Below are 17,991 nucleotides of genomic sequence, written 5' to 3'. Positions count from 1 at the left end.
CACTTATAATTTTACATTTTTAATGGTAATCATGTTTTTAAGTATTTTGGGGGATTTTGTTTTGTTTTAGATTATCTTTATTTTTATTAGAAATAAGCCCCTAACATTTTGGATTCCTTTGTCTTTCTCCCAATTTTTTGTTATTTTATAGAAATCTTCTTCCTATTACTCATGTGTGCATAGAAGAAGGAGAAAAGCCCATGGTGATATTGCCTTACATGAATTGGGGGAATCTTAAATTGTTTTTACGGCAGTGCAAGTTAGTAGAGGCCAATAATCCACAGGTGAGAAAAATTTGCCCGAATACCAATTATTTACCAGTAGTTTCTGATAATGTCTTTGAAAGTAGCTATTAATATTCCTAAATATAAACTGTTTAAAGGCCTACAAAAAAGAACCTCAAAATGAACCACAAGTTATTTATAACCTGTTGGTTTAAAGGAAAATGTCAGCTTATGTTCCTGCCTTGAGGCTTACACTGTGCTGATGCTGAAGTTTTCCTTATATTTTCATTATGTACTTACTCATAATCAACTCAAACCCTTTGTAATAACATCTCAAGTGTTTTCCTGATAACTAAGGGTACTTGTCCTAGATTTTCCTCTTAGGAATGGAAACAGACTTTCTAGAGCCATTTGGTTTATTCTGTACCAAAGCCTGGTGATAACTCGAGGTCTAGATTGTGGGAGGTAATTGGATATATTGTTAATATGCTTGGCTGTAAGATGGCAGTCATCTAAGAGTTTTTCTCTTTTGTGCTTGTGTATATAACTGAAGCAAAGGTCAGATACCAAGTATATTATGATGGTAGGGGTAGTAAAGTGTAGTGGGTATTTTGCTGTCTGCTGTATCTGGTAGCCCCATTAAGTTGCTTTAGGATGTATAATAATATACTTATTATAGTTGCCAGGAGAAAATGAGTTCAAAGGCTGCATTGAATATTTGACTTAATATGTATAATATGCTTTGTAAATAGACAAGACTAAAGCTGGGATTCTCAACAAGTGGTCAGAGGCTGTGGCCCATCTGCATTACTTGGGGAAGGATTATATGCCTTAGCCTGGAGTACTGACACACACCTAGAAGAGCATATCAGAAGAAAGAGCTGGAGACTTACACTTTGGTTTTTTTGTTTTTTGTTACACTGGATCTCAGTCACCAAGGGTGGAGGGCGGTTGTGTGATCACAGCTCACTGCAGCTTCAACCTCCCATGCTTAAGCAATCCTCCTACCTCAGCTTCCTGAGTAGCTGGGACCACAGGAACATGCCACCATACCTGGCTAATTTTTTAAAAATAATTTTTTTTTGTAGAGACAGGGCCTCCCTATGTTGTCCAGGTTGGTCTCAAGCTCCCTCCTGGGCTCAAGTGATCCTCCCACCTCAGCCTCCCAAAATGCTGGGATTATGGGCATGAGGCACTGCACCTGGCTTACACTTGTGCTTATTTGAAAATGATCCTGAGGAGAGAATCTCCTAATACAGACTACTGTTTTGAGAAACAAAAAAGATTATTGAATAATAAACATATGAAATATTACCTTGAGAACTCAGTATTCACTGAATAGATTTATTGAGCAGCTGCTGTATGTGCTGGATATTGGGGAGATAACATCTAACAGATGAAAGGAGACAGAGAAGTAAATGGTAGATTACAGAGGAATAAGGGCTATAGTTGTTATAAATATAGGGATATATGGGAACATATTCTTGGTCAAGAAATGGCTTTTAAAAATTCTGTGTGTAGGTTTAAAGCAGTATTTTTGGATGGAGTAGGAATGTGTAATAAAATAAGAAAGTGCCATCATCTGTGTGTGCTATTTGCAAACCATGTCCTTTTTTTTTGTTACCACAGGCAATTTCTCAACAAGACCTGGTACACATGGCTATTCAGATTGCCTGTGGCATGAGCTATTTGGCCAGAAGGGAAGTCATCCACAAAGACCTGGCTGCTAGGAACTGTGTGTAGGTGCCATGAGCTTGATACTGTCACTTGATGGAGAGTGCTTCCTGGATTTGGGGTTCTCTGGGAGTCACAGTGGGACTTGTGTTGTATTTAAGGGTGGTGGTGATCCCTACTTTTTAATACTCTGATTACATTTGATGTTCATGTCTTTACTTTTCAGGATTGATGACACACTTCAAGTTAAGATCACAGACAATGCCCTCTCCAGAGACTTGTTCCCCATGGACTATCACTGTCTGGGGGACAATGAAAACAGGCCAGTTCGTTGGATGGCTCTTGAAAGTCTGGTTAATAACGAGTTCTCCAGCGCTAGTGATGTGGTAAGTGCTGGGACCCCCAGATAGAAAAATAATAGAGAAATACAGCTTTTTGTTTTTAAATGTTTTACCATTTTTGTCTTTGGAAAATAATCTACTAGCTGTTCCCTGAAATTTTTCATCCAGAAGGCAAGTGTAATTAGCTGCTAGTCAACCAGTTTATAGAGAGGAGCTGTGACCCTCATAGGCCAGCACTGTGTATAATCTCATTTCATCTTCACAGTACTGCTCTGACAGGAGCACTGTTTTTTGTTGTTGTTGTTGTTTTGGTTTTTTTTGATGGAGTTCTGCTCTTGTAGCCCAGGCTGGAGTGCAATGGCATGATCTCAACTCACTGCAATCTCTGCCTCCCAGTTTCAAGTGATTCTCTGGCCTCAGGCTCCCAAGTAGTAGCTGGGATTACAGGCATGTAATTTTGTATTTTTAGTAGAGACAGGGTTTCACCATGTTGGCCAGGCTAGTCTTGAACTCCTCACCTCAGGTGATCCACCTGACTCGGCCTCCCAAAGTGCTGAGGTTACAGGCATGAGTCACCATGCCTGGCAACAGAAGTACTATTAACTTTAGGAGGTAGGCTGTGGTATCCCAGTTTTAAAGGTGAGGATTTTGAGACTCAGAGGGGTTACAGCAATTTCATTATTTTTCTTTCCTTATTTAAGAGACAGACCAAATCATTGCCAGATCATAAAGATGTTTTCTTTTATTCAGATGACCTCTTCTAAGTGTTATGACCCATAAAATTTATAATCCCCCACGTCATGCACTTCCTGTTGTCAGTTTCTGGGTGGTTCTGCCCACTCAGCCAGATCATAGTTGGGTCCTTTATACCTAGTGATGTATAGTTTCAGAAGCCACATTCACTTGTGCATATTTTACAGCCATTTTAAATTTCTGTCACTTCTTAGTCTTATTTGGAAGACTAAGTGTAATTTATTTTTGTATCTCTTGCCTGTTAGACTTTATTACTGTTGTTGAATATTTAGGGATTAGGTAAAACTTCTACTTGTACGGTCCCACATATGTTCACTCAATGATAACCTGTTTGTGTTACATGTGAAATTCTATAGAATAATTTGCTTCTAAGTTTCAACTGTAAGAATTGGGCTTACTATATCATTTTTTCTTGTGTCTCTGTACTTTATTTATAATTTAGGACTATACTTTTGTTTCAAAGTGTGTATGTTTTAAGGATTAGTCTTTTAATTGTGTATTACTGTACAATAATTAATTATATTAATTGGTATATATGCTGCTTCTCAGTGTATGAGTTTTCTGAGGCTGTTGTAACAAATTACTACAACCTCGGTGGCTGAAAACAGTAGAAATAGAGTCTTTCTTGGTTTCTCTGAGGCCAAGTGTCTGAAATCAAGGTGTAGTCAAGGCTGGGCTCCCTCCAGAGGCTCTCATGGAGAAGCAGTCCTTGCCTCTTTCAGCTCCTGGTGGCTGTTGGCATTCTCTGGCTTGTGGTTCCATTTCTCTCTGTTCCAAGTTCATACCACGTTCTCCTTCACGTGTGTCTGTCTTTCAAACTCTCTCTGCCTCCCTCTTAAAAGGATACATACGATTTAGAATCCATCTACATAATCCAGAATAAACTTTTCCCCTCAAGGTCCTTAACTTAATCACACGTTCTGTCCTGTAAGGTAATTACAAGTTTTGGGGATTAGGACATGGACGTATCTTTGGGGCTACATGGACATATCTTTGGGGCTACCATTCAGTTCACTGCAATCAGTAACTGATATTCTAATTTAAAATCCTTAGAATAATTTGAGAAAGGAGAAAAATTCTCTTATTAACTTTTAACTACTAAATAATTTTTTTTTCCTTTTTAGAAACTATGTGCTATTTGATATTGATATGGTTTGGCTATGTCCCCACCCACAATCTCATCTTGAATTGTGATTTTCATAATCCCCACGTATCAAGGGTGAGACCAAGGGTGGAGGTAATTGGATCATAGGGGCAGTTTCCCCATGCTGTTCTCATGACTCTCATGAGATCTGATGGTTTTATAAGCGTCTGGCTTTTCCCCTGCTTTCACTCACTCCATCTTGCCACCCTGTGAAGAAGGTGCCTGCTTCTCCTTTGCCTTCTGTCATGATTGTAAGTTTCTTGAGGCCTCCCCAGAAAAGCAGAAATAATTCAACCTTTCCTTTATAAATTACCCAGTCTTGGGTATTTCTTCATAGTAGTGTGAGAATGGACTAATACAGATAAATTGCTCCTTTTACATACCAAGTATTTTGATAAAATGTGTTCTCTTAATATGAATGAGCAATTTACTTATATAATGTTTAAATTTTTTAAATTAAAATCAAGGCCTTCCATTGTATATAACTTCAAAATACTTTGTTTTAACTCAAGATAAACTATTCTCAAAGAAACAATTTATCTGACACTTGTGAGATGAGCAAAGTAAATATGAATGATTATAAGAAGCGATGGGATCTGCTTCTCAGAGCAGTCACAGAAGCTAACAGTGAAGGACAACCTGTTTCATGTTGTCCACAGCCTCTCCTAACCAGAGAGTGTGAGGCATGGTGGCAGGTGGGTGGCAGGATGAGGGAAATACAACCAGACTCTTGGATACTGAATCCCAGGGCTCAACTTATAGAGCAGTGGGGTACTAGTCCTGGTCTGTTTTTCCAGAACTTTGATGAATTAAATGTCTTTCTAGCATTAATTGTCTAGAAGTTAAACATACCAAGTAAAGCAGTACAAATAGGCAAAACAGCTTATATACTTTAAATGGCTACTTAAAGAGAACCTGGGCTTTATTTTAGGGAGAGAAGGGTTACATTTTGGTTTTGATTTTGATTTTTTTCAGATAACATATGAAGGGAAAGCAGAGTTTGATTTAAGGCCAGTGCATAGCTGCTATATTGACAGTAAGGACTGGTTCTACTCTTTCATAAGGTTTTTGGTTTTAGAGTTGCCAAATCTTTATTCAGAAATTCTGAATTATAGTTGGAACTGTTTACCAGCTGTTCATTGAGCAAAGCTGTTTTCATCGAGTGGGAAGAGGGGCAGGAGAAATCGATTTGGCTTTGGTTGTAGAACATAATTTTAAAACATATCAGTTGAATTAGAGTAGTGTGGTTTTCAAGTCTAAGCCTTTACTAAAATCTCGCATCTAAACATTTTTAAATGTAGGAAAGTCAAATAAACTTTTCTTAGTGTTTACTTCGAAAATTTTATTCCACAATTGATTTAAAAGATGGATTCACTTGTCTCTTTGGGATGTTATTTTTTTTTATTTTCAGTGGTTGATTTAAAATTTTTATTTTGTGATTTATTGAAATATAGTTGCCTTTGCTGAAATGAGATGGCAGTTGTTGTGGTGAACCAAAACTAGTTTGATGGGCAGAAAATGGAAGATAATTCTTAGATGATAATCTATAAGTATTTCATGTAATTTGAAGAGATTGGAAATTTTTTTATTATTCTCTTAGAAAAAGGAGTTACTGATGTATTTCAAAGGAGAATGCAAGATGGCTAGTAGTGCTGTTTGCTTGCACAGTGGAGGCCCCCAAAATATGTATTGCTTTTTTTTTTCTTAGACACAGGGTCTCACTCTATTGCCCAGGCTGGAGTGCAGCGATACAGTGGTGCAGTCATAGCTCAGTGCAGCCTGTACTCCTGGGCTCAAGTGGTCCTCCTGCCTCAGTGTCCTGAGTCACTATGATGTGACTATTCATGTAAAAATCCTACTTTTAGTTTTTTGGGATTGAATTTTATTTTAATTCTTAAAATATTTTAAAGCTCACATGTTGAAGATTGCTTTTTAACATTTGGGTTGGAAATGTGTACACACAGTCATTATATTCTGTTGCCACTTTTTCTTTATGGGCGAAGTTGGGGGCTTAAAAGTTACATTTAATGTTTTATTTTTGGACACTTCCACCAGAGTCTACACACATGTAAAATACATTATTTTTAGATGTAAATGTAGCGCCCAACAAATGATACTGCTGCCTTGGAGGAAACATTTTCTCTGTCCTTTAAGACATCTTAACATTTTTGCGTTTTTTTGTTATTAAGCATTCTGTATGATTTATTTAGAAATACATTAATGTTTTCCATCATAAAAATAATACATTGCATCTCTAGGTTGTGTTTTCAGAATTTTTACTGAAGGGATTCAGTATTTCAGTATGTCCAGATTCTTAGGTTAACATCAACTTTTAACTGTTGAGCTTAAGAACTAGTTATAAATGTCTTTCTAATATTATTCCAAGATATGACATCATTGTAGGCATTCTTAAGAATTTCTGGATATTGTTTTTATTGTGTTTTCATCGGATGTGGATAGCACCATAAATTTTTTTTATGTGACTTTCTTTTCCTTTATTTGAAAATAGAGTTATTGATTTACATCTTCTTTGAATTATTTAGCTAATTATAGTAGCTAACATAATTCTGCTCTTAAGAACTACCTTCTATTAGGAGATTACTAAATGTAATCAGGAGTACGCAGTTATGAATTTCTTTCTTATTGGTTTTCTTGTCTTTTTAGTATTACATTGTGTTTAAGAAGCATTTTCTTAAGAAAACAAGTCAAGGAAATAACTTCCATGCCAAATATTACCAGGTATTTGAACAGTTTTTAGGGGATAGGGCAAATCAAAATGTGTTGCTTGTCCCTTTACATTATTTATTTTGTGGATATTAATGATTATTTAGAAGAAAAAAGGAAACCTGAAGTTATCCAGAGACTGCATCTGCAGCACATTGCTGCATATGACTTTCTCACTCCCTGTGTGCCCAGTGCTGTGGAAGGAGCCCAGTGCTTGTTGCATCCTGAGCAGGAGCCTGACATTGATAATATACTCATGAAGAGTAGTCTGCTGAACTATGGTGGTGTCAAAGAGAAAGCTAGAGTTATGGAGGATACTTATTATTTTTTAAAGTATAGAAAACTACTCATTATTAATTTTACAGTAATGCATAGATTCCTAATATTTTTTCTTTATAGTTGCAGATTTTATATACAACAGTCTTGGAACTATTAATTATGTTCACATTAAGAGGAATTAATATTAAAGACCTGAAAAACCTAGAGGTGCAAGGATTATTTCAGACTTTAAGAAATAAAAATTTAAGATTTAATATTAATGTTAAGAAGATATTTAGTTTTACTTAATGGTATTGTTTTATTCATCCTAATATTTCCTTGGAATGAGGAATGAATGGATTTAGGTTAGGAAGAGTTACTGTATTTTCAGAGGTGAGCACTTGCTGTCCTGTGATCAAGTAGTTATACTGGGTGTGTTTTCTGTCGCTGGCTCTCCCTCAGGATAATTTACCGATACTATCTTGTAAACAGCTCTTTATTCTCCTTTAGAGACTTGTCCTTACTCTGTTTAATATTCCCTTCGGATAGCCCTACTGTTCTGATGGAGTAACGTCCATGCATCTGATATAGTGGCAGAAAGTACCATAAATAATAGATCTGTGTAATGGCCTGGGTAGCATCCAGTGTTGGCTCCTCTGTCTTTCCTAATCAGAGATTGTAGGGCAGATTTATAGCAGAAGTAGTCACTTTTCAATCATGTATAACTCTCTGCTTAAAGATTCCTGATGTTCGAAGTTGAGTTGGTGTCTTAGTGTACTGGGGCCACTATAACAAACTGCCATAGAGTGGATAACTTAAATAACAAACATTTAATTCTCATAATTCTGGAGTCTGGGAAGTCCAAAATTAAGGTGCCAACAGGTTTGGTGTCTGTTGAGAACCCCCTTCCTGGTTCGTAAATGGGTCGTCATGTGGCATAGGGGTGAGGGAGTCTCTGGTGGTCTCTTCATTAAAAGTATCAGTCCCACTTATGAGGGCTGCACTCTCATGACCTGACCACCTCCCAAAGGCCCCAACTCCTGATACCATCACTTGGGGGTTAAGATTTCAGCATATGAATACTGGCAGGGAAACAAACATTCAGTCCACCACACTGTGCCACCGGCCTTCCATAATTTATGTCAGTTTCACATGCAAAATACATTTATTCCATCCTAACAGCCCTAAAAGTCTTAACTTGTTCTAGCATCAGCTCTAAAGTCTTAAGTCCAGAGTGTCATTTAAATATCATCTAAATCAGATATGGATGAACCTCAAGGTACAGTTTGTGCTGAGGCAAATTCCTCTCTAGCTCTGAACCTATAAAAGCAAACAAGTTATGTCCTTCAAAAATACAGTGGTGGGATAAGTAATGAATAGACATATTCATTCCAAAGAGAAGAAATAAGAAAAGAATAATGCATCTTAAATAAAAAGCTAACTGAACAAACAATATTAAACCTTAGTACTTAAGAATAATTCTCTTTGGCTTAGTACAGTGCTTTTCAGGTCCACTGGGGTGGGAACATCATTCCTCAGCTAGGTGGGAAGGTACCTCAGTGGCTGTTTGTCAGGGCCCCACCCCAGAGGCACTGAGGTCCTTTTTTGGCACTTGTGGCCCACCAGACCTGAAGAAGCATCTAGGAGGAGGCATGTCTCTCTGGACATTTATTCTAAGCCTCATAAAGGGCATCTATAGAAAAACCTATAGCTAACATATTTCGTGGTAAAAAGGCTGAATTCTTTTTATTTAATACCAGGAACAAGACAAGGATGGCCACTCTAACCACTTCTATTATTCAGCACTGTCCTTGAGGTTGTAGCCGGTACACTAAGGGAAGAAAACACTGGATAGAAAAAGTAACTATTTGCAGAATAAGATGATCATCTATGTAGAAAATTCAATATGATATACAAAAAAGCTACTAAAACTAATAAATGAGTTTAGAAAGATTACAAGATACAAGATCAGTGTACAAAAATCAATTTGAACACTAACAATGAAAAATAAAGTTATAAAAATAATTTGAACACTAACAATGAAAAATAAAGTTTTAAAAAAGTTTCTAAGAACATAAAAAATATGAAGTTCTCAGGAATAAATCTGACAAAAAATGTGAAAGAGCTATACAATACATTGCTGAGAGAAATTTAAGAATACATACACAATAGGAGAGGTACACCCTTTTTGTTGGTCAGAAAACTCAAAACATTAAGATAATTCTCTCCAAGTTTGAAAAATATTATCAACATTATTAGTCATTCATTAGGGAAATGCAAAATCAAACCACAGTGAGATACTATTGGTTTGGCTAAAATTGAAAAGCCTGACCATACCAAGTGTTGACAAGGATATGAAAGAACAAGAGCTTCTTACACTGCTAGCAGAAATATAAAATGGGGTTATCACTTCAGAAAACAGTTTGGCAGTTTCTTAAAATGTTGAATACATATGTATCATAGTCAGTCATTTTGCTCCTAAATAAATGAAATCATGTTCTTACCAACACTATATACAGATGTTCATAGCAGCTTTATTTTTAATAGCTAAATCTCAACATAATTCAAATGCCCATCAAAAGGTAAATGGGTAAACAAACTGCAATATTCATATAACAAACTATACTATTCAGTAAAAAGAAATGAAATGTTGGTACATGCTACATCATGGGTGAATCCCAGAATCATTATTCTGAGTAAAAGAAGCTAGGAAAATAGCACATAGCTTGAATAATTCTATTTATATAATTCTAGAAAATGCCAATTGTCTGTAGTGACAGAAAGCAGATTTAATGGGTACTTGGGGATGGTAGTGCTGGTGGTAGGGAGAGGTGGAAGGAAAGGATCAAAGCAGAAAGAATCTTTTGGAAGTGATAGATAGGTTCCTTATCTTGTTTGTGGCAGTAGTTTCAGGAGTGTTTATGTATGTCAGAACTTAGTTGAATACTTCATATGCAGTTTCTTATATGTCAGCTGTACTACAATGAAAATAAATGAAGACTGTCTTTGCTATCTGATCACTGCTGCTAACATATCTAAGAATACTTTCTATATTTGTCTGATCTTAAGACCCACCAAGGACTTTTGTTTAAAATGATGTGATCCAGGCCTGTCGTGGTGGCTCACGCCTATAATTCCAGCACTTTGGGAGGCGACGGGGGTGGATCACTTGAAACCAGGAGTTTGAGAGTGGCTTGGCCAACATGGTGAAACCCTATCTCTGTTAAAAATACAAACAAATTAATTAATTAAATAATGTGATCCAGGCTTCAGAATTATTAACATAGGACTGGGGAACTGTATTTTTTAGCAAGCACCCCAGGTAATTCTTCTCCTTAGTTCTTATAAAACACTTAACCCAGATTCATTTAATTGCACTTTGGTATCTGCAGCCATATCTTTGTGTGAGAAGGGGATATTAGGTTTCTAGTATCAACAGAAAGGCTACCCATGGAACACCTGATGGTACTTCTACTGTGGTCAGGTAAGATAATTTAAAATTGAATGGAATTATTTTCATTTCAGTTTACAGTTTACTGAGGTGAACCTTGCAAAGTTCTTGAAGTAATGATTGGAAATGTCTTAATCTTTAGTTAATGCTATGCTAAAAGAAAAAAGCAATTTTACTTACATACTTTTTGACAAGTCACATTCACATATGTTTTAGTGGAAAAACCGTTTTACATCTTACATGTATAGAAGCTATAAAATAACACATGTTCTTGGGACAGGAATAAGATGAATAGAAGAACATTGTGTTTCCCTAAATGTTCTTTAAATGGAGATAGCCACAGTCTTTCTTAAAACTCTGGAAAGAACAGCATGACCTTCTTGTTGCCCCTTTCCACCGACGTCAAACAGAAGGAAATTATAGAATAAGTCTGTCTAAATTTTAAATGGTTCAGTTATCAGAAGACTTTAGAGAGCAAGTTTTCCACAAATCATCCCTGTGCCATTTGTCTTGATTATTTTTTTTAAGGGTCAGTTTGCCAACATGTAATTAATCACTTTTGTTAGTTTTTAAGGAAATGAAACTGCATTGTTCCCTTTGGCTTGACTGTTCTTTTTTATGGTGTCTTTTAGTGTTCTGGTTGTAATATGAAAACCTTAGGTAAATGAGGGGCAATAATAATGTGAACAAAACAGTGAGAAAGGAGTAATTTTTAAAAGCTTATATATGCATTGCTGCTGTAATACTTATGTTCAACTCCAGATCTCAAATACCACCAGCATTACCATCAAAGTCCCTTATAGTCAGAGGTGTTATAGTGTTATAATGTCAGTGGATGGTGTTATTCCCTGTGTACAAAGTGTCAGTATGCACTTGTCACAAATTCCCATCCTTTCTTCTTCCAAAATCTGGTTTGAATGGATCATTTCATCTCAGGGAAAGAGATGGCAGCATCCTTCCAACCAGTTTCATTTCTTTGGGCTCTGTTCCATTTGTGCAGGAAACTACCTTCTCTATGGTAAGTTTCCTTGTCTATGGAAAATGGACATGATTTTAAAAATTAAGCATTACATTTACTAATGATTGTCAGTATTAAGATTTCATATAGCTCTTGTTAATTCTCAGAAAAAAAACTGCATATAGAGTAAGGTTTTAAAGATAGGCAAATAACTAGATGTGAGCAGGTACCATCCTTTAACTTTTATTAATTTGAAATCATTTTTTCCATTTTTAAGCAGAATAGAATGTCCCAGTAGGTATAAGGGAAATTTCAGCAGCCTCCAAGACTCTATGGAGATTTTGAAACTAAACATACTTCTCCATCTTTCCCCTGCCCCTCTCCCCTCCCAGAGCATAGACTTCAAAGCTGGGCTCTGCTCCACCTTTATGATCACTGTTAATGAAAAAGATAATAGGTTCCAAAAGGGTGAACACCTGGTTTTGGTATTTAGAATAATGCTGCTGTCAAAGTGATTGAGATATATTCCTTCCTCTGTGTTCTGAAAGTTTATGTAGGGTTGGGTGTGTAATGGGTTGAATTGTGTTCCGCCTCTCCGCCAAAGAAAAAAAACTGGTCGAAGCCCTAACCCCCAGTACCTCAGAACGTGACCTTATTTGGAAATAGGGTCATTGCAGATGTAATGTTAAGATGAGGTCATACTCAATTAGGATGACCGCTCATCCACTCTAAGAAAAGAGACACACACATGAGAAAATGTCACGTGAAGACAGAGGTGGGGGCTGCAGGGCTGCAGCTGCAAACCAAGGCATACCAGGGGCTGCCCGCAACCACCTGAAGCTGGGAGTAGACAAGGAAAGATTCCCCCTACAGGTTTCCAGGGGAACACGGCCCCGCTGACACCTTGTTTTGGACTTCTAGGTATCAGCACTGTGGGAAAGTAAATTTCTGTTGTTTAAGCCACTCTATTGTGGTATGTTATGGTAGCCCTAGGAAACTAATACGTATTTATATTTTCTTTCAAGTTTGATAGAATTCACCAGTCAAACAATGTGGAGTTTTCTTTGTGGAAAGGTTTTGAATTGTGAATTCAGTATCTTTAATAGATGTAGGGCTATATAGATGTTCTGTTTACTTCTCTGTCTGTTTAGGTAATTTGTATTTTAAGAAATTTGTTTATTTCATTTAAGTTGCTGAATTTGTTGGCATAAAATTGAATCGTTCATATTTTTGGATATCTAAAGGATGATCTCTCCTTCGTTTATGATATTTTAAATTTTTTGTTGTTGTTCAGTCTAATACAGTGGTTCTTAACTGGGACAGTTTTGCTCCGGTTAAGGCTATTTGTCAGTGCCAAGGGACATTTGGCTATGTCTGGAGGCATTTTGGGTTGTCACAGCTTGGGGGATGTGCTACTCCAAGAAGGCTGCTAAACATCCTGCAACGCACAGGACAGCTTCTCACAACAAAGAATCCTCTAGCCCACAATATCAGTAATGCTGAGGTTAAAAAACCTACTCTAGGCTTTACAGTGTAAGCCTTCTATTTTCCAAAAATATGATATCATTTGATGTTTAATGTAGGCACCTTACAATATAGTGTTTCCACTCATCCCCTTCCAGTCTTCATACTGTTTGTGGTCATATCTTTCACTTCTCTGTATATTATAAACCCCACAATATATTGTTGGCTGTTTTTGCTTTAAATAGTCTATCAAGGAAATTTTAACATGACAAGAGAATATGTTAAGTTGTTACTAATATGTTTTCAGCACTCTTTATTCTTTGTGTCGACCCAGATTTCCATGTGGTGTATTTTTTTTTCCACATGAAGAACCGCTTTTATACACCTTACAGGTCTGCTGGAAAAACATAGTCTCTCTGCTTTTGTGTTTCTGGAAAACTCTGTATTTTGTCTTCATTGTGTGAAGTATATTTTGGCTCAATATAGAACTTTCTATGACAGTTTTAAAAATATGTCATTTCATTGTTTTCTTGTTTGCATAGATTCTGGAGGAAATGTAGCTATTGTTCACTATTATAAGGCTTTTTAAAAAATTTGTCTACTTTATAAAGTAAGTATTTTAGGATTTTGTTACTGAAAAATAGTAACCTAAAATTTAATGTAATATGCTTAGATTTTACAAATAGACTTGTATTTGACTTGTGTTTGGTATTTGTCTTTTTTTCTTTTTCTTTTACTCATTAAAATATGCATTTTTTGGCAAGCTATTTCTCCGAGCCTCGGTTTCCCCATCATGGTAGCACAAATAAATCTGAACTACCAATGATTCTCACAGGTTTATTGAGGAAATTAAATGTACTGAAGGATGCAAAATGCCTCCAACTTGTAGGTACTCACAAACCTGATACTACAGTACACAGGTTTCCCCCTCCTTATTCAAGTTCAGTTATTCTGACCTCAGGGTTCATGCATGGTGGCAGATCAGTGGACATACCAGATCTGAGTCTTTTTCAGTCATGTGGCAGCAGCTTTGTGTAGACACGTTGCCTGCTTCCCGCCTCCTGCACACTCCCCAGGAGCTGAGTACAGCCAGGAATTGGCCAAAATGGGGAGCCCCGCTCAAACTATGAATGGACATTGTTGCCACTGTTGACCAGTCCTGTTCCTTTCTGTAGTTTACATGCTGATTTTAAATAAATCTGATTGCTAACTCAGGCAAGTTTGAAAGTTATTTTAATCTGTTAATTTAAAACTTTAAATACAGTAAAAATCCATGACTTCTTATGTTTCCCCTCATTTGCATATTTCACTTAGGATGCTTTTCCCTTTAATTAGACTAGAATTCTTTTCATTTTCCACTTCTCAGTTACGCAGACTAGCTATAATATTTAAAGGTACAAATTCTCATATTAGAAGAATCTTAGACATAATTTGTAATACATAGCTTGTAATCAACAGTAAACTATTACTTCGAATAGATCTAATTGCTTAGAATTTATAATACTAATATTGGATGCATATTTTTAAAATCTTAGCAAGAGAAACTAACTGTATGATAGACTTCTTTTTGTAAATAACATTTCGCTTTTCTGAAGCCTGAGTTGACCTGCTGTTTTTTGTCCTGTAGCTGGCTGTGGGCACTAGGCCCCTGACTGTTGTTTTAAATGTCCCCTCATTGTGCTCCTGCTCCTTTCCTAGTGGGCCTTTGGAGTGACGCTGTGGGAACTCATGACTCTGGGCCAGACGCCCTACGTGGACATTGACCCCTTCGAGATGGCCGCTTACCTGAAAGATGGTTACCGAATAGCCCAGCCAATCAACTGTCCTGATGAATTGTGAGTTTTTCTGAGCTTGAAGGCATGAACTTTATTCTATTTACTATATTGGAATAAAGGAAAAAGAGCAGGTTTCCATATTCAAACAGAGCTTTCCCTTTGAAAATAATGACTCTTTGGATTTAAATTAGACTCTTGTAAAGAACCATACAGTCAAGGAGATTCGGTCACTATTTCATGCATTTGATAATCTAAGCACTATAAATTAGTCTGAGAGGACAGACTAAGAAAATGGATGTACTAAGAAAATTGGCTGAATATTATGTCAGTTATTCTATATAGAGTGAGTACTTGACTTTTATAGTTATAAAGTAGTTATAAAGGACACAGTAGTTATAAAACACCTTTCTTACTGTCATTTTGCCTTGCCAGTTGGTATCAGCTGATACAGGGAAGATGATCTGGGCTAGTGAGCAAAGTAATTGCTTTCTGTTTCCTGCATCTGTCACGTAGGTTTATATCTTGCCATGTAATGAGAATGGGATAAGCAGGAGGCTATTGAGGGTGATTAGACATACAGATGAGTATGTTCTCAGTTCTAGAACCCCCTGAAGGTTTCTGCGCCACGACAAGGTGGCAGCTTTTGTACTGATTTTACTCTAGATCCAGGGTTTATAGATCTTAGATAAAACTTTCTCTTCCTCCAAGATCTTTTTCTTAACTACAGGAAAACACAGGTGTTCTTTTGACTGTGTTTTAGGTATTTACATGAAATCTCTGTATATTTGCTGAAATATTTTGATATGTTGTCATGAAGAATTGAAATTCACACATGTAATCCAAATAACTTATTTTAGCTTCTTTCTAGAGCTGCTAATAGTAAAATGGATCTATTTTTAATATATCATCCTCTCCATACCCACCTTTAGACAGACAACATAACCGGCATCAAACTGACCAAAAGTTTAGGAATACTGTATCATTATTAGCCCAGATTTTCATTTTTGTCACTCTGCAGGTTTGCTGTGATGGCCTGTTGCTGGGCCTTAGATCCAGAGGAGAGGCCCAAGTTTCAGCAGCTGGTACAGTGTCTCACAGAGTTTCATGCGGCCCTGGGAGCCTACGTCTGACTCTTCTTTCACAATCCTACAGCATCAGGAGGAAGGTGCCTGTCGGGGCTCACTTGAAGCCTGTCATAGATGCTTCGTATCTAATACAGTGCCAACAGAAGCACATTTGTCTTCCAGATCACCGTGCCTTAGGAATGCTTTAGAATCTGAACTTTTTAAGACAGACTTAATAATGTGGCATATTTTCTAGATATCACTTTTATTAGGTTGAACTGAAAGGTTTTTGTAAATTTTTTGGCCAAAATTTTTTAAAACATGTTACTTTGGACTAGGGGTACAGTCTTACAAAAGAAATAAACAGTTTTAAAAATTGTTTAGACACAGATATTTGGAATTAGCTATATTAGTGCCAACTGCTTTTTATTTTTTTACTTCATTAAGGTGATGTAAGTGACTCACCTTTAAAGTTTTTTTAATGTTGTTATTTTTTATCACTACTCTTGGAAATGGTTTGTCTTCAAGATGCAATACTTAGGAAAGGAAAAACAGCATAAAAAGATACCTGGTTTACCTTGTACAAGAAAAGGGCAATGTTAGAGGAAGAAAATTTAAAGAAAAGCTAGAGGAAAAAATTTTTTTTTAATACTTATTAGAAGCAAACTGCCCTTGCATGGAAAACTGTTTTTCTTTTTTGTTTCTTTGTTTTTTTAGTGAAAAGGAATTCTGCTTTCTTACTTTTGGGAAAGCAGGATATGAGTTCATTACATTTTACATTTGGCAGAAATTAGCCTTTCTGTGAACCAGAAGTGGTTTGGGGCAGATCTGTAGTAAGCAATGGTGATTTTATTTATTTTTACTCTCTGGGAAAGGAGATAATACAATTCCAGAAAGTGAATTCATATTTCTAAAGTTAAGATTCCTTTTTATTGCACCTAGAATAGTGCTATGCACAGAGTGGTGCTTGAGTTGACGTTTAAAAAAAAAAAAATTGTAAACTGGTAAATTTTGTGCTTATCTTCAAAGCTGGCTTAAGTATAAAATTGTTTTTTTTAAACACTTGAAAAATTAAAGGATTTGTTTTATATTATGCTAGTGTTGAAATTATTATTCATAATGAGTGATTGGTTATTGTGTCTGGTAAGTCTTTGAACATGCAACAGCTAGACATTTGTGTTTTATTTCATGATGTTTCAGTTAAGTTCCAAAGCCCTAATACAGTTACAGCTGGCTCAGACTCCAGGTTCTAATAAAAAGTTGGAATTAATGTTATGAGAAGTATCAACACTGAAACGTTTCTCCAGAACCAACAAGTAGGGGGTATGCATGTATTTATGCTCAGTTTTAGTTGGCCTAAAACAGTTGAATGGGCCTCCTAAATAGCTAGGCCTGCAGGTGCCTGCCACTCCTCCCATCTTCACAGGTACATAAGGGAGAATGTGCAGCAGTTAGAGGCTTTTGCTGTTTTTAAAAAAGCTTTATGAATCAGCAACACATCATCTGGAAAAATAGCTCACACGGTACCTGGTTTTCCACAAGTAAGCCAAGGGCATGATTTTCTGTGTACCATTTATTAATAGTTCTTTGGTTTTGTGAAATATGAAGCCAGTCCCTGGAGGACTGTTTTTTTAAAAAGCTCCTTTGACCCATTTGTAAATTGTATTTTCATTCATAGCCTGCATTCTTAGATGGCATTCAGTCAGCATTTACAGCACTTACTGTATATTTTGTACATGGAGTAGTTCAGCTCAAGCATCCTAATATTCAGGGCATTCTTATTTTGTGTTCAAGTGGATGCATTGTTTAGAAATCACAGTTTATTAACATTTACAAGATCTATTTAAAAAAAAATACTGACATCTGACTTCTATCCCCAATTAGCAGATAGTAAGAAATGCCCTCAGTTTGGTAGATGGTGTGGTGCCTGTAACCTTATCTTTTTGTGTTTGTGAACACTTTTATGTATGTATTTTTATTGCAGTAGATTTTTCTTGCTGAGTCTTTGACATGGGAAGGAAAGAGCAGTTATAAGATTTCTCTGACTAATCGTCTTCTAGTAGTTTTGTTGTAGATTGTGAACGTTACTGAAGTTTTACATTTTACTGATTTTGCAGAAAATATAATTTTTATGGAAAAGAAGCAAATTGACAAAACACTC

At 36.4% G+C, this 17,991-nt stretch overlaps 1 protein-coding gene across 4 annotated transcripts in view; it reads left to right on the top strand.

Moving 5' to 3' along the window:
- Nucleotides 1–16,923, top strand: part of RYK (receptor like tyrosine kinase) — a 137,266-nt gene extending 120,343 nt beyond the window's left edge. For all 4 annotated transcript variants that reach the window (XM_064378708.1, XM_064378707.1, XM_064378706.1 and 1 more), the window contains 5 exons: nt 152–284; nt 1,854–1,963; nt 2,125–2,284; nt 14,690–14,826; nt 15,785–16,923. In XM_064378708.1, the coding sequence (XP_064234778.1) occupies nt 152–284; nt 1,854–1,963; nt 2,125–2,284; nt 14,690–14,826; nt 15,785–15,896 (652 nt within the window). In that variant the 3' untranslated portion in view covers nt 15,897–16,923. The remainder of the gene's footprint in view (nt 1–151; nt 285–1,853; nt 1,964–2,124; nt 2,285–14,689; nt 14,827–15,784) is intronic.
- Nucleotides 16,924–17,991: the final 1,068 nt, after the last annotated feature.

The sequence above is a fragment of the Aotus nancymaae genome, unplaced genomic scaffold, assembly GCF_030222135.1.
Source record: "Aotus nancymaae isolate 86718 unplaced genomic scaffold, 86718_ANA_hifiasm-v0.15.2.pri h1tg000019l, whole genome shotgun sequence".
NCBI lineage: Eukaryota > Metazoa > Chordata > Mammalia > Primates > Aotidae > Aotus > Aotus nancymaae.
Note: the sequence above shows the minus strand (reverse complement) of the source record. Positions and strands in the feature narration are given on the sequence as shown.